The sequence below is a fragment of the Ipomoea triloba genome, chromosome 12, assembly GCF_003576645.1.
Source record: "Ipomoea triloba cultivar NCNSP0323 chromosome 12, ASM357664v1".
Taxonomy (NCBI): Eukaryota; Viridiplantae; Streptophyta; class Magnoliopsida; order Solanales; family Convolvulaceae; genus Ipomoea; species Ipomoea triloba.
The window spans coordinates 300,458-315,887 of record NC_044927.1 but is presented as its reverse complement, the minus strand read 5'-3'; the positions used below and the strand labels follow the sequence as shown (position 1 = coordinate 315,887).

Below are 15,430 nucleotides of genomic sequence, written 5' to 3'. Positions count from 1 at the left end.
TTTCAAAATATATATATATATATATATATATATATATGAGAGAGAATGTAAGTGTGTAATATTAACACCCAATCGCTCATGCATAGCTATTTGTTAAAGAAGAATTAAATTATGTTAATTTGGTACTTCTATCATTGTTGAATTATTATTACTATTGTTGTTGTTATTGTAATGAGATTGAATGGAGATGAGAATATGAGATTATTGGTATACACATTTTGGGCTTCATACACACAAGACAAAAGCCTCCCCTCAAAACTCATCATCACTAGAAATGGTGAACCATAATAAACAAGTTAAGTTTTATTTTTGATCCACCATAAAAATGAGTATATGATAATGGTAAGAAGTTAAGAATTGAAAAAGAAAAGCAAGGTAATTTATACCTTTTGGTTTTAATTGTGTATCAATTACAACGGAATATTACAATTTTGTATTTTGGATGCAAATAAAAAAGCTAGTTAATAGTTTAAGATTGATTTTTATATACAAATGCTTGTGAAAACTGATTTACAAATGATTGATTTTTCAAACACCTTCGTGATGTGCTCTCTTTTTCCTAATTCTGTTAGGGCTTATTTATCGTGGATCAAAAGCACTGCATATCTGCATCGTTGTTAATTAATTTGAAGATAAACAATGAATTTAGATTTTTATTGCGTTTGGTGAACCATAATTGTACGAGAAGAACAGTTTGCTGACCTTTTTAGTGTCCATGAAAAATCTGGACTGTTCGACTGATCTGCTCTGGTTGAGTACATAGGGTATGATTCTATACAAAGCTGTCGCTTACTAAGCTACCATTTCAGCGATTTGCTTACTATTATGATCAGTTTCACCAAGCAGACCTTCAAGCCCGCTATCGCAATCCCCAAACCCAATTCCGCGTCGGCTTTCTCTGGCCGGGTATTGAGTTTCAGGTCCGATTTCGGATCGGAGCCCCTGAAGATTCACACGGGAGGTAGAGATTTCTGTTACCGGCTGTTCCTGGTGGATCGGAGTGGTGGTGAAATGGAGCTGGTTAGGAAATTGAGCCGAGGGTGCTTCTCAGACCCGCCGAAGAATGATCAGGAGGTTGAATTAGAGCCGGTTGAAGGCGGCGAAGATGTTTTTGATGCTGCAGCTGCGGACTCCAAGGTCCAGCCCGAACACCTTGTGATCATGGTCAATGGACTTATTGGAAGGTGATTTTGTTGATTTAAGCTTTTCAGATATATGTATTTTGTCATAATGTTTCTATGCATAGCAGCATATGTATGTGAATGTGGTCACTCTTCTGGGTAGTCTGCAAATGTATGAATTTTTCCTTTGGTACTCTCGCATAAAATATGGAAATTGTCTTTGCCTGAAGGTAATGGTGTTTCAGCCAGTTAGGAAGAGGAGAACATATGCAAAATTTCTAAGCATGCAGCTAATCAAATGGATATGAGACCATAGAGATAGATAGCAATATAATTGGGGAGTGGATCTGCTGCTAGAATAGTAATTTATCATTTTAGCTTGTCAATATTATTGATCTTTTGCCATCAGGCTAGCACATATCAAGAATCAATTTGATATTCTCATATGCCTTTTGAGTGGGAAATTGATCAGAAGACTTATTTTTGCTTTTGCGTGTGTCTTTCTTCTTATTCTTATTCTTCTTTTTAAGGTTTATTAATCTTTCTTCCTGCTTCTTTCTAGTGCTGATGATTGGAGATATACTGCCAAACAATTTGTAAGAAGGCTCCCTGATAGAGTTGTAGTTCATTGTAAGTTGACCTTTGCTCTTGACAAAACCAATTGTTATATGATGAGTATAATTTTATTTATTTAGAGAGGAGAGAGAATGATGTCATCGCAAAATGGGTGGATTTTCTGGCTGTAAGAAGGAATGACTTGGAAGAAAGAATGGAACAGTTACAGAGGGAGACACTTGGCCTTGAATTGTTAGGAGTGGATGCCTAGAAGAGCCACCAACTGCATTTGGTTATTTTTATTTATTTATTTTATTTAATTAAGGGGCATTAATTAGTCCTATGCTCCCAATCCTCCCATTTAAGAATCCAACCAAGATACTGGAGGATTGTCCTACACTGGTGGGAAAACTTCAAGAGCTCAAATATAAGTAGGATGCAATGGGTTCATTTGCAATTAAATGTTAACTACTCTGATGGGTTGCATTTTTCACTTTTAATATACTTGTATTATCTTTTTTGTCTTTGGTCAAACAGTGAGCCCTAATGGCATGGTTTACTTAACTTTAGATCACTAAGTGAAAATTATGTAGCTGTAATTGGGCTGGAACCACACACTAATGGCTATAGAAATGCTAAGACAAAAATACATGAATTTGCAGACTAAATATAAATTTGTTGCTTTTTTTTTGGTATTATTAGGTAGTGAATGCAATCATTCACGATTAACTTTTGATGGCGTTGATCGAATGGGTGAAAGATTGGCTGAAGAGGTATTTTGCTAATAACTTGTGGTCCTCATCTTTAAGTTACTCAATTATTTTATTTGAATTCACTTTATTGGACAGTCTACTTTGCAATGCTTATTTGGGACATATATATACACCTCTGCCTCTTTGTAGTGCAGGTGGTGGAAGTGGTTAAACGCTGGCCTGGGTTGCACAAAATCTCTTTTGTTGCTCACTCTTTGGGCGGACTTGTTGCACGATATGCTATTGGGAGGTTATATGGGTCTTCCACAAAAGTTGAAGTAAAAGATTTTAATGGTTTCTGTTCAAGTGTGGATACAGATGGCGGTGTGCGTGAGAAGTTTGATGATGAAAGGATTGCCGGATTAGAGCCCATGAATTTCATAACAGTTGCCACTCCACATTTGGGTTCCAGAGGACATAAACAGGTATAAATGTTAGTTTTTTGGGTTTTGTAGATCTTTTTTTGGAAGTTTTTGCTGCATCTTGTTCAATAATTTTTTTTTTCCTGCTTTAAGTGATTTGATTTGTCCTTGGCTTTCTTTTTGGGGAATGATAATCCCAGAGCAAATCTTTTAGTGCCAGAGAGCTAGGTGCAATCAGAGGAACATACACAATTGATTGCTCCAGTAACATGAAATTACTCTAGCCGTATGAATAGTCATTTTGGTACTCTTCTGTCACATTCACAAGTGACTTTTTGAATACTCTAGGTGACCTTTGAAGTCACCTTTGTGTTCCTTCAATTGGCACCCATCTCACCTATAAATATACTCACTCCCATTTGTGTACCAAGTGTGCTTGAGTGAAGATCTCTCTTGTGTGCAAGGTGCTTGAGAGCTTAGAATGATATACACTGGTGTGTGAGATTCTGTGTTATAGTTTGGGAGTTCCCCCTTTGAGTTGTACCTTTCCCACCCTAAAGAAATTGCCATCTATCTCTCTTTACTATAATTTTCTCTTTTCTTGTTCTTATATTTTGTCAATATGTTATTGTTTTTGTGTGGTTACTAATAAACCTCTACCTGAACAATATTTGGGTCACGATCCTGTTGAATTCCTAACAATAATTCATGTGTATGAATGTATGGTGGCTCAGGCATACGTGTGAGAGATAGAGAGAGAGAGAGTGTGTGTTTAGCTTGAAATACTGTAACTTAATCAGCAACTTATATATCTGCTACTTACACCTATTATGTAAGTTACTGAAGCCAGGTTGATGTGCCTTGCTGTCTTTAATATTTACCATACTTGCTCATTTCTAAGCATAATTGATTGTTACTCTTGATGAAGAGAGCGTAAATTGCCATCTTTCTCCAACTGTGTTCTTTGTGGATCTTCAGCTGCCTCTGCTCTGTGGTCTTCCTTTGTTGGAGAAAGGAGCATCTCAAACTGCACACTGGATTGTTGGGAGATCAGGGAAGCATCTCTTCCTCACTGATAATGATAATGGAAAGCCTCCTCTTCTTCTTAGGATGGCCTATGACTCAGATGATCTCAAGTTCATGTTAGTAATAATCTTTTCTTTCCATTTCTCATTTTGGGAATGAATCAGCTGATACAACTTCCTGTACTAAATTACATTACTGATTTACTAACTTTGTCATTATCTTTACATGTAGATCAGCTTTACGTTCTTTTAAACGGCGTGTGGCATATGCGAACGCGAACTATGACCGTATCCTTTTGCTTGATTCTAATTAATCATGGAGCTAACTTCAATATAATCACATAACATTTACTTTTCATGGTATTAGCAAAATTTCTCCCTTTACCAATCTTTAAGATGTTGTTGGATGGAGTACATCATCAATCCGCCGTCAAAATGAACTTCCAAAGGTTTGTATTGTCCCCCCCCTCCCCACTCTCTTAAAGCTCATTTAGTTAATATGTTTATCTCAGTCGTTGATTGTACTTTTGAATTTTGTCTTCCTCAGTCCAACTTTCTTGTCAATGATTTGAAGTACCCACATATTGTACACGTGGAGCAAGAAAGTGCTGAAGAAGTCAAACATAAAGCATCTTCTATTCTTGGAACAGAAACAATTGACTTAGAAGGTTTTGTTAAATCATTTCATTTGCAACCGGAATCCCCAACCCTGTCTTTTCCTTAGTTTAGCTATCTAAAGGACTTAGTATACTGAAAAAAAATAATGTGCTCATAAGTTAGATAAGTATTAGCTTCCCTGATATAGGTTCCTATTGCTATATCTCTATCCTTCCCCCCTCCCCCTTCTTTTTTCTCTTTTTTCCTGCTATAATAATAATTACGGAGTATTATTTTAAAGCTTAGTCCCCATGTCTCTTGTATACCAAGTATTTTTTATTTTTTATTTTTCAAAAAAGCAGTAGAAATCTCCAGCCCAACTGTCCTTAAAGAAATCTTGTTTGCTTCTTTGTGTTTTGATGAGAGTTTTTCTGCAGAGGAGATGATCAGAGGCCTGACTCAAGTACCATGGGAGCGTGTTGATGTTAGCTTTCATAAAAGCAAACAAAGATATGTTGCACATAATACCATACAGGTACTTATCAACCTATATAAGGATGTGGTTCCTAAGAACCTAGGACTAAATTTACACCACAGATGACTAAGGGATTACAGCACAAATCAGATATTTGGCATTTGACTAATTGCAACTTGTGTTCATCTGTATTGTTATGCTGCTATTCTGTTCATAAAAGCAAACAAAGATATGGTGCTTATATCATGTGCCCTCCTCCTCCTCTATAATATAGGTGAAGAGCTATTGGATGAATTCGGATGGTGCTGATGTGATTAAGCATCTTATTGATAATTTCCTTCTCTAGTTGTTCCATTCAGCACCTTTCAGAATCCTGATGAGTAGACAGACAGACATTAGGCATAATTGCCAAACTACTTGGTGTAACATTAATCTGTTTGTTGATAGAATTGAAACATAGTGATGGATGGATGGCGGTGTATATTTTTTGTTTTGTTTTCGTTTTTTTTTTTTTTTTACTACAATCTAGCTTATACATAGTATTTGTTCACATGATAATACCAACATCCTTAATTGGAATGAGACTTGAACCTGAGACCTTTTGTTTGGAATGGTACGGTGCTATCATATCACAAGGTACTTGGCATTGACGGTGTTGTACACAATTTTGTTAAAAATGAATATGGTTGATGAACCTTCATATGTGGATTACCTCATATTTCAGAGGGGATTGTACTGGCCCATCATATTGGTACTTAGGAATTATAAAATCAGTATATACTTTTCGTGTCATTATTATCTGTCTTAAAAAGTTAGTAAAGGGTCTATGATATAAACTTGGATCAAAGACCTACATCGCTTGATAAGCTACAAGACACTAGTGACGAAAGCTCAAGCTTATGAATCAAACTCTTTCCATTAAAATAATTCATGATTATATCAATTCTACAACAATATTAATTTGTTACTTTCGTAATTATTTTATTTAATATTAATATCTATCAATCTTTTCAAAAAATTATCATAAACTCTAAATTTTTTCAATAAGTCCACTATAAACTTCACATTTATTTATTTATATATAATCTAATATTTTATTTGAATATAAGATTAATTAATTAATTATTTACAAAGAATAATGTCATGGAGGGAATTTAGGAAATAAAAAATTAAGAGGATGAGAAAAGTTTCTTTTTACAAGTTAAATAATAATTTGTAAAGTAATACATTTATAAAACTCTTCGAGGTAAAAAAAACTCAGAGATATTATAGGAAAATATAATATTTAAAAGGATATGATATTATATTTAAGAGTTTTTTCATTGTTGAAGTTAATAACAAAAGTAATAATTACAATTTTAGAAAGAAGTATTAATTATGATACCATCGATATTGCGTATTAATTTTATACTTAGGAATAATTATGTTAAGATTAGTTTTAAATATAGTAGTGTACTAGAAAATCTGAAGTGCCACATCAGGTTTGAGTCACCTTATCACCTAGACTAGATAATTTCGATTTTCGAATTTCAGTCAACACTCAACACGTATACATAATCCCAAACGTTTCCAATCCTCCTCCTATATATAAGCTTCTGTTGTGATCATTGTGGGGCTGAGCAGAGAGGTTGTGTTGAACTCTTCTTCCTGAATAGCAGGGATCCATCTCTATCTGGAATTGTACTGCTTTCGACGAGTTTGCATTGAACTGGAATTGTTGAATCTCTATCCGTAAGCGCCTCTCTCTGCATTTCTGTATATTATAATCGGATAAACTTGCGTTCTTTAGACATAATTTGTGTCGGTATGTGTGTGCGTTTTTATTTTTATTTGTGTACATTATAATCGGATAAATTTGCCTTCTTTAGATATAATTTGTGTCGGTATGCGTGTGTTTTATTTTTATTTGTGAATTAAAAACTCAAGACTGTTTTGCAAGTAGATCAGAGAAGAAGGGTATGGCTGCTTTTGTCTATGTGTTGTTATTTGGAGAAATCATGGGTTGTTTTTAGTAGTTTCTGTTTTTTTGTTTTAATTGATTAAAATGCTCTACAAAGTAGAGTTGGAAGGAATTGAGGAATTGTACTGGGTAATAGTGATATTTAAAGTTTTGGTAGAATCAATAATCAATCATTGTTATTGTTTTGTTGCAGCACTCTCGGTTGATGATAGACATGATGGCTGGGAAGGTCTTTTTTCTCCTTATTTTCTTGAATGGGATCTCAAATATAGTGGTAAAGAATCTTCCCTGTCTTCAATTTCGTATCTATTAGAGCAAAACAAACAGACTTTTATGTTGAAAGCTTATTCATTCTATTATTGTTTTGATCCTTATTTCGGTTCTGCTATGTGTCTGTGTAAGGAATTATGAGTCTTAAGTGCTGTTTTTCTAGGTTGTTATTAGGGACTGAAGTGGTATCAGTGCATCACTAAGACATTCAGGTGTTGTTTATAGCCCTTTCATTAAGTTTATCTTTGGTGCAGATTGCTGCTGGTCCACCAACATGCCCTGCAGATATTAAAAGTGATTGTGCAAGTGACTCAGGTGAATGGGAAGGTGAATTCTTCCCTGGAATTCCCAAGATTAAATATGAGGTGCAAAATATATGATCTTTCTTGCCTTATTGTATCATGAAAAAAAAAAGGTTGTCTTTCCCCTTGTGAAAATTTTCAGGATTTCCACAAATGTCTATTCTGGCTGCTGCGAAATTGCAATTTTTATTGCTGATACTGTTACATGCTTCCTTTATTGTTTATATAGGGTCCTTCTAGTAAGAACCCACTGTCTTTTAAATGGTACAATGCTGAGGAGGAGATTCTTGGGAAAAAGATGAAGGTAGGTGATTGGAATTCCTTTTTACTTTTTGGTTCAATGTTGTACTCTAATTGTCACTAACTACATTTTTTTTTAATATAAATAGGATTGGATGAGGTTTAGTGTTGCATTTTGGCATACATTCCGTGGCACAGGTTCTGATCCATTTGGTGCACCTACGAAATTATGGCCATGGGAAGATGGCACTAATTCCTTGGCCATGGCTAAGAGGAGGAGTAAGAAATGACATTTAATAGAGTTTAGCTAGGTGAGCAACTCTAGTTGTTTAGTCTTTACTCATTGTCCTTGTGTTAATGGTTGGTTTCAGTGAGAGCAAACTTTGAGTTACTAGACAAGCTTGGAGTGAATAGGTGGTGCTTTCATGACAGAGACATTGCTCCTGATGGCAAAACACTAGAGGTAAGCCCTGTAAATATGATTCTATTTGTCAAATTTCTTTCGTACTTTGTACCTTAAAGTTGTGTGCTTGAATAACTGAGTTAAGGTAATTGTTCCAATGTAAGGTGTGTATGTAATGCTTTGTTCTTTTGTTTTTGATGCATCTTTGCTTGTAAATAAGATGTCAACTCTTTGAAATTTTTTTACTCACCCTTATCGTCTCTTGTATTGCAGGAGGCCAATGCAAACTTGGACGAAGTGGTAGCACTTGCTAAAGAGCTTCAGGTAGTTAGGAACTCTCGATTGAAGTGTTATGACTTTGTTTTTTTTGCTTGTTTGGTACACTGGATGATTGGTGCTAACCATTCTTTTGAAATCCTGCAATGTTGAGGCTTATAAAATGACCCTCTTTTCAAAAATTTCAATTTTGGCAAAACAAGCACTTATATGTAATCTCTTAAAATGGCTTCTGTATATGCTCTTTTTCCTATTGCTTATTAGCTTATTTATAATGTTTTGTCTCAAAACATTTCAGGGTTCAAAGATCCGGCCTTTATGGGGTACAAGTCAGTTGTTTGTGCATCCACGATACATGCATGGTGGTGCAACTAGGTTTGTTGTGCCTTGTTCTGAACTAGTGTGATTATCATGTATTTTACAGCCCTTTGCTCATTGTTTCTGGTTTGAGAATTTTCAGCTCCGAATTAGGAGTATATGTCTATGCTGCAGCACAAGTCAAGAAGGCTATGGAGGTTAGCACTCCAGTTCTTTTATATATATATATATATATATATATATATATATATATATATATATAAGTTGGATTTTTGTAATGTATATTATGCACTGTATTTATGCTACTTTATGTGAATTGCAGGTTACGCATTACCTTGGTGGTGAGAATTATGTTTTCTGGGGTGGCCGAGAGGGTTATCAGAGTCTTTTGAACACAGACATGGAAAGGGAGTTGAACCATTTGGTAAGGCTACCAAATAAAACTTGAAGTTACAGCCTAATGTTTTTCGTCTTTCAATAAATGCAGAAAATATGCTAATGACATTTGACATGTCAAAATACTCAATACTCAATGATTTGCACATTATTGAGAAGTTGGTACAAAGTGTTTTATTGCTTGGGCATCAATGGCTTCTTAATGTGTTTGGTTATATTATCTTTGAAATGTCTATTGAAAATTTGTGGTTTTACCTCGTGACAGGCAAGATTCATGCAAGCTGCTGTTGCTTATAAGAAAAAGATTGGATTTAATGGTATATCCATGTCCTTAATTCTCCCCGCTTAAATGAGCCATTATCTGCTCTATATATATGAACCAATTGGGTTTCATTGAATAACCTTTTTCCCCAGGAACATTGTTCATTGAGCCTAAGCCTCAGGAACCTACCAAGCATCAGTATGACTGGGATGCTGCTACAAGTGCTAATTTCTTGCGGAGATATGGCCTTATAGGTTATTATATTCTTTTATAAATTTAATGTTCTTATTGCCTTTTGAATTGGTGTTTATTTGGGTAGTTCAGTTACATGGCCTTCCACTAATGGTGAAAAGGATTAAATATTGAATGCAGATGAGTTCAAATTGAATATTGAATGCAACCATGCCACTCTGTCTGGTCACAGGTTTGTGCCATTCTGTTCCTGACCATTGTTTGGGAAATGACCTTTTCACGAGCTTATGAAAGTAGGTAGTCGGTGCTCATATTCATACTTTCATTTGCATTGCAGTTGCCATCATGAAGTTGAGACAGCAAGGATTAATGGTTTGCTAGGAAATATTGATGCAAACAGTGGCGATCCCCAAACTGGTATATAGGATCAGAACTTTAAACTATGGTTTTACTTGTTACTGTCATAAATTGTCTGTATGGTAACTCGGAATCCAATTTATGATGCAATACTGCAGGCTGGGATACAGATCAGTTCCCAATGGATGTAGCAGAAGCAACTCTAGTTATGCTCTCTGTTATTAAAAATGTATGTCTAAAGATGTGTTGTTTATATTCTTCTGGATTTCGTGGGGGAAGATAAATGCCGCATTATTAATGAATGATGTTGTTTTTTGTTGTGCTTCAACCTCAGGGTGGGCTCGCACCAGGAGGATTCAACTTTGATGCCAAATTGTTAGTTCCCTTTTGCTCTTCGTATAGAATTTCACTCCTCGCATGCAAAATGGCTTGATCATAATTTAGTCACCTATTGGCGTTGTGTTTGATATATGATAGGCGGAGGGAGAGCACAGATGTTGAAGACATCTTTATCGCTCATATTGGCGGTATGGATACCCTGGCCCGAGGCCTTCGAAGCGCTGCAAAGCTGATTAAGGTGTGGTGATTTCCCTCTTCCTTATTAGCAATCTCACTTACATTTGTGTTGTGGTGTCTGTCATGCAATTTTACCAATTAATATTATATTGGAAAACATACAGGATGGTTCTCTGAATGAACTTGTTCGGAAGAGGTACCAAAGTTTTGACTCTGAGCTTGGTGCTGCCATTGAGGTATTGCTTCAATCTCCTTTCTTTCTCACTATACTTTGTAGCACAGAGAGAGAGACAGATGATATGATTCCATTAAGTAATTAATTTAATTTATAGGCTGGAAAGGCTGATTTTGAACTGCTGGAGAAGAAAGCTATGGAATGGGGAGAACCCAAAGTCCCTTCTGCCAAACAGGTAAGGATAAACAAACTTATTATTGTCTTTTCTTTTTGCACAGTGAACTGAAGGGCAGTTGTTTTTGCGCATTGCATTACAGGAACTCGCTGAGATGATCCTCCAATCTGCAATCTAGAAGACGGATCGTATCGGATGTGAGAATAATAGACCCATCGCAGCCATGTTTAGCAAGTAGCCTTAGCTTCTTTCCTATTAGCCATAATGACAGACAGACAGACAGACAGTGTTTTAGTGTCGCGTCGCATTCATAAATAGAATGTTTAATCAAATCCCTCTACTTTCTACTCGAATAAATTATATTTACGCCAAAATCTATGTTCACTATTGTAGAAGGAGCCCCTCCTACTAACAAGACACTTTCATTTCAACATTGCAATATTAGGATTCTGACACTTTATCTCTTGTGATAGAGATGAATCTTTTATGTTTGCTTATACCAGATAATCAAATCCCTGATAAATGAAAGACAGTGACACAAAGACCCTATTATAATAAAGAGTAAATAAGAAATTATTATGCGTGTATAAAATAATTGAGGATGGAAGACGCTATATGTTAATAAGGAAAGAAATTATGTGTGAATAAAGTAATTGAGGGTTTTGTTCGCTTGCTTTAATGCTTCTTTATTCAATATTTGTTGTGTGTGTGTGTTTTTTTTTTTTTTTTTTNGTTTTTTTTTTTTTTTTTTGAGCTCTACCGACTCTGTTATAATGTAGTATCTATTCATAGCTACTTTCTCGATCTACGGAAGCACAAAGAGTCACATCCACTGAAGCTCGAACCTACTCCATTTCACATGGGAGTGTACACCGCGTGTCATTGACCATAATATTTGGTGTGTTTTGTTTTAATTAAAAGTAAAAATTGATATTGGAGGCATGAGAAGATGTGTAGGGGCAAATGATAAGTGTCAGACTGTAAACGCAGAAGGTTGCAAATGATATTTTTAGGTTAGCAGGTAGCGAGCGGTGCATACAGTGCGGTCAATTAATATGTCTGCAAGTTTGGGAAGAAAATTAATATGTCTGGAGCCACATGACAAAACCCAGACATCATTTACTCCATTTTTTCTGACATTGTTTTCTTACTTTTGGTCCATGCCCCTATTTCTTACTTCATCTTTAGGTGTACTCATCAACTTTGCATTTAAATTTTCTTGTGTTTACAGTTAAAAATAGTTGTGCATTAAACTTGGCAATGTTGCATTAAAACTTTTACTTTCTGATTACGATTTCACTCGGCTTACTCTTTTCGTATACACCAAAAAGTGGTTGTCAAACAACGTACACTCCACTAACTAACCGACAAAATCTTCACTTTTAGCAACCTGTCCATACCCACACATTAGTCACGGTCAAGAGTAGTTATAAAGATTCAAAATCATAATCCATTATTATTATTATTATTTACTTTTTCAAATCATCTCTAATAAATTCGACATCTAAGCCCATAAGGAAATAAATCGACCATTCAAATTGTACCTTAGCCTTTCTCTGAGGACAATGTGCTCAACCGACCGCATTCTTCTATGCACAAAAAAATTAAAAAGTAGATCAGTCAGGTGCTGCGCACGTGCACTGATGAAACAATGTTCCAATCACCCCAACTTATACAAGCACCTCTTGCATCTCTCTTTCTTCCACCTGAGCCAACACTATTCTAAAAATTAACAATTATTTTTGATGTGGATGCTCTTGGGATTTAAACTCTCAAAAGAAGTTGTTCTAAGTAACCTGGGTACACCGTATGCCATAAGTATGAGTGGTTTGAACTCTCATACTATTAAAAGTGTACTTAAGTAACTAATATACATACACCACTAGGTGCACTGTGGGACATAAGTATATATTTTTTATGAAATTTTTAATATTTTGTTTTAAGGAAATAGGGTTTACCTTAAATTTTGTTGTCCTTCATTCCAATCCATTGTTGTTGCTTTCTAGCTAGCCCTGCACCCTATATGTTCATGCTTTGAAAAGAGTGATTCGAGTGCAACTTTGAGTTTCAGATCCAGTCTTCTAAAATGGTGGGTAGTGGCACATGTTTGTTCATGATTTTACTGTCGTCTCTCATGTTCTCCACTGTTCTTTCACAAATCAATGGAGCATCCTCAAATTTCACGAGAAAGCATACATTTATAGTTCTTGTTGACCCTCACTCCAAGCCCTATCCTTTCCTTTCTCATGAAAATTGGTATTCTTCCCTTATCTCCATATCCTCTGCACCTATCCATGTTTACAACAATCTGTTTCATGGTTTTTCTGCCCGGCTTACGTTGGACAATGCTAAATATGTGGAAAACCGTGGTGGAGTTTTGGGTGTGTTTCAAGATTCTGTTTTGCAGCTTCACACCACAAGATCACCATCTTTTCTTGGGCTTCATCACTTGGAATCTCAGTTTGTCAACTCCACGTCATCAGATGTTGTGATTGGGTTGATCGATACCGGAATATGGCCGGAAAGCGAGAGCTTTTCCGACGAGGGATTCGGTGAGATTCCGGGTCGTTGGAAGGGAGAGTGTGAAGAAGGAGTGGGGTTTAACGGTTCAGATTGCAATAAGAAGTTGATAGGGGCGAGATATTTTCTCGGTGGCTATGAAGGTTCATTTGGGAAAGCCGGTGAATACCGGTCGCCGAGAGATTCCGACGGTCACGGTACCCATGTTGCTTCCATTGCCGCCGGAGCTCCGGTGCCGGACGCCGGGTTTTTCGGGTTTGCCGGCGGGATGGCGAGGGGAATGGCTCCGGGAGCCAGAATTTCGATTTATAAGGTTTGTTGGGCTTCCGGTTGTTTGATGTCCGACGTTGTTGCTGCATTTGATAAAGCCGTTTCCGACGGTGTTGATATTATTTCATATTCTCTAGGATTATCCGACCTGCCATTTTACCTTGATTTCTTAGCAATAGCGTCATTCCGTGCGGTCCAACGAGGTGTACTCGTCGTGGCATCCGCCGGTAACGAAGGACCGTTAACTGGAAGCATCACGAACGCGCCGCCGTGGATTCTGACCGTCGGCGCCGGCACTCTTGACCGGAGATTCCCAGCTTTTGTTCACCTCGGAAATGGCGAAATATTGTCGGGCGAATCTGTCACCTTATCGACACGATCCATAATGGGCCGTTATCCACTCCAACTGCATCTCTTACGTAACGTCACATCTTCGCCTTTTGATTTTTCCCGCCAAGACATCATCGGAAAAATCGTACTCTGCATGCTCCAGAAACATGTCCCACGGTTGTCCCTCGGCATGTTCCTTAAAAAGGCCGGAGCTTTAGCCATGTTAATCTCCCATGGTGAAATTGACCCGGAAGGCCTTATTTCGGAGCCCCATGAAATACCCACCGTCACAATTGGTGTGGCAGAAGCCCAGATGGCAGCAGATTACATACTGGCCAATGAAAATCCGGTGGCCGCCATTTTTTCCGGCGGAACAGTTTCCAAGCATGCAAGACCAGCCCCTATAGTCGCCTCGTTCTCGTCAAGAGGGCCCAATTCTATGGTCCCTACAATTTTAAAGCCTGATATTATCGCCCCAGGGGTTAATATCTTAGCGGCTTGGACCGGTGCCGTTGGGCCGTCCGGGACCGCGTCTGATGATCGGCGGTCGAGGTTCAATATTTTATCCGGCACGTCCATGGCGTGCCCTCATGTGGCCGGAGTCGGGGCGTTGATTAAATCGGTGCACCCGAATTGGGGTCCGAGTGAAATCAAATCTGCCTTGATGACCACCGCCTCAATTCAACAATTTCATCACAACCCGACACATTTTTCGCCAATTCTAGACGAGTCTACCAACAATGCAACTAACCCGTTTGTTATGGGCGCTGGACATATACATCCCAAACGTGCCATGGACCCACATTTGGTCTTCGACACTACACACCAAGACTACGTACATTTCTTTTGCAAATTGAACTATACAAAGAAACAGATCAAAATCATGACGGGCAAATCAAATATATTTTGCTCGAATTCAGACCGTGATTTGAATTATCCGGCCATCATTGTGGAAGAAGAGGTAGCACGAGGCGGAGTTGCATTGGTGCGGAGGTTGAAGAACGTTTCTGAAGGAGTTGAAGAGTACGAGGGCAAAGTGGTTGGACCAAGAGGATATTATAGGATCAATGTGAGGCCTAAGAGGTTAAAATTTCATAGAATAGGGGAAAGATTGAAATTTACAGTAAATTTGAAGGGGCAAAGTAGGAATAGGAGGGATTTGTGGGTAGGGGCCATAATATGGAGGGAGAGAGTGCAAAAACATAGGGTTAGGTGTCCCATAATTATCTATCCTACAAATGCATAGCATGTAAATTTAATTAATTTGTTGAAAAGTGCTTCTATTTTCTTTTTAATGAGAACTAAACTATTCCAATTTTGCATGTTTAGAGTTTTATCGAAAGATATAAACCATTCAATATAAATAAATCTAACAAAATAAACAATAAAAATATAACAAAAGAATTAAATATAATCCGAAATATATTAGTATGACAAAAAAGAGTTTGCATAGTTGTCTCTCCACTAATGACTAAACTAAAAAAAAAAAACAAAATACCATTAGTAGTAGTTGGTTCTATCATGGATGCATGGAGGATTACGCCTTAATTAATAGTGTGGATACCATTGCAGTATGAAAAA

The 15,430-nt window shown here is 37.0% G+C and overlaps 3 protein-coding genes across 5 annotated transcripts; all 3 read left to right on the top strand.

Annotated features, from left to right (window-relative positions):
• Positions 1–358: 358 nt before the first annotated feature.
• On the top strand, positions 359–5,522 carry LOC115999648 (putative lipase C4A8.10). Of its 3 annotated transcripts, none has more exons than XM_031239491.1 (11): positions 359–375; positions 573–1,184; positions 1,684–1,751; positions 2,379–2,449; positions 2,584–2,853; positions 3,769–3,932; positions 4,048–4,103; positions 4,212–4,264; positions 4,363–4,483; positions 4,850–4,947; positions 5,162–5,522. In XM_031239491.1, the coding sequence occupies exons 2-11, from the start codon at positions 826–828 to the stop codon at positions 5,231–5,233; spliced, it is 1,332 nt and encodes a 443-aa protein (XP_031095351.1). In that variant the 5' UTR covers positions 359–375; positions 573–825; the 3' UTR covers positions 5,234–5,522. The 3 variants fall into 3 exon arrangements, with proteins under 3 accessions (XP_031095351.1, XP_031095350.1, XP_031095352.1); XM_031239492.1 differs by lacking the exon at positions 359–375 and having other exon boundaries at positions 432–764; positions 847–1,184; XM_031239490.1 differs by lacking the exon at positions 359–375 and having other exon boundaries at positions 430–1,184.
• Positions 5,523–6,466: 944 nt separating this feature from the next.
• Positions 6,467–11,189, top strand: LOC115999814 (xylose isomerase). The gene is made up of 20 exons (XM_031239735.1): positions 6,467–6,618; positions 7,041–7,121; positions 7,372–7,482; positions 7,649–7,723; positions 7,809–7,938; positions 8,031–8,122; positions 8,336–8,386; positions 8,637–8,713; positions 8,799–8,853; positions 8,979–9,080; positions 9,318–9,369; positions 9,467–9,568; positions 9,687–9,738; positions 9,844–9,923; positions 10,022–10,092; positions 10,198–10,238; positions 10,341–10,440; positions 10,544–10,615; positions 10,712–10,789; positions 10,872–11,189. Exons 2-20 carry the CDS (start codon positions 7,053–7,055, stop codon positions 10,905–10,907), a joined length of 1,446 nt encoding a protein of 481 aa, XP_031095595.1. The 5' UTR covers positions 6,467–6,618; positions 7,041–7,052; the 3' UTR covers positions 10,908–11,189.
• Positions 11,190–12,710: 1,521 nt separating this feature from the next.
• On the top strand, positions 12,711–15,150 carry LOC116000381 (subtilisin-like protease SBT1.8). Its single transcript, XM_031240460.1, has one exon. It carries the CDS (start codon positions 12,816–12,818, stop codon positions 15,093–15,095), a length of 2,280 nt encoding a protein of 759 aa, XP_031096320.1. The 5' UTR covers positions 12,711–12,815; the 3' UTR covers positions 15,096–15,150.
• The last annotated feature ends 280 nt before the right edge of the window (positions 15,151–15,430 follow it).

What these genes read in the sequence shown, in the direction of transcription:
- LOC115999648 (XM_031239491.1), top strand. Translation starts at nt 826, where the DNA reads ATGATCAGTTTCACCAAGCAGACCTTCAAGCCCGCTATCGCAATCCCC. An exon ending in GTTCCAGAGGACATAAACAG is followed by an intron (nt 2,854 to 3,768) that starts GTATAAATGTTA and finishes GTGGATCTTCAG; the next exon opens with CTGCCTCTGCTCTGTGGTCT. An exon ending in TGCGAACGCGAACTATGACC is followed by an intron (nt 4,104 to 4,211) that starts GTATCCTTTTGC and finishes CCAATCTTTAAG; the next exon opens with ATGTTGTTGGATGGAGTACA.
- LOC115999814 (XM_031239735.1), top strand. Translation starts at nt 7,053, where the DNA reads ATGATAGACATGATGGCTGGGAAGGTCTTTTTTCTCCTTATTTTCTTG. An exon ending in GAAAAAGATTGGATTTAATG is followed by an intron (nt 9,370 to 9,466) that starts GTATATCCATGT and finishes CTTTTTCCCCAG; the next exon opens with GAACATTGTTCATTGAGCCT. An exon ending in TTCAACTTTGATGCCAAATT is followed by an intron (nt 10,239 to 10,340) that starts GTTAGTTCCCTT and finishes GATATATGATAG; the next exon opens with GCGGAGGGAGAGCACAGATG.
- LOC116000381 (XM_031240460.1), top strand. Translation starts at nt 12,816, where the DNA reads ATGGTGGGTAGTGGCACATGTTTGTTCATGATTTTACTGTCGTCTCTC.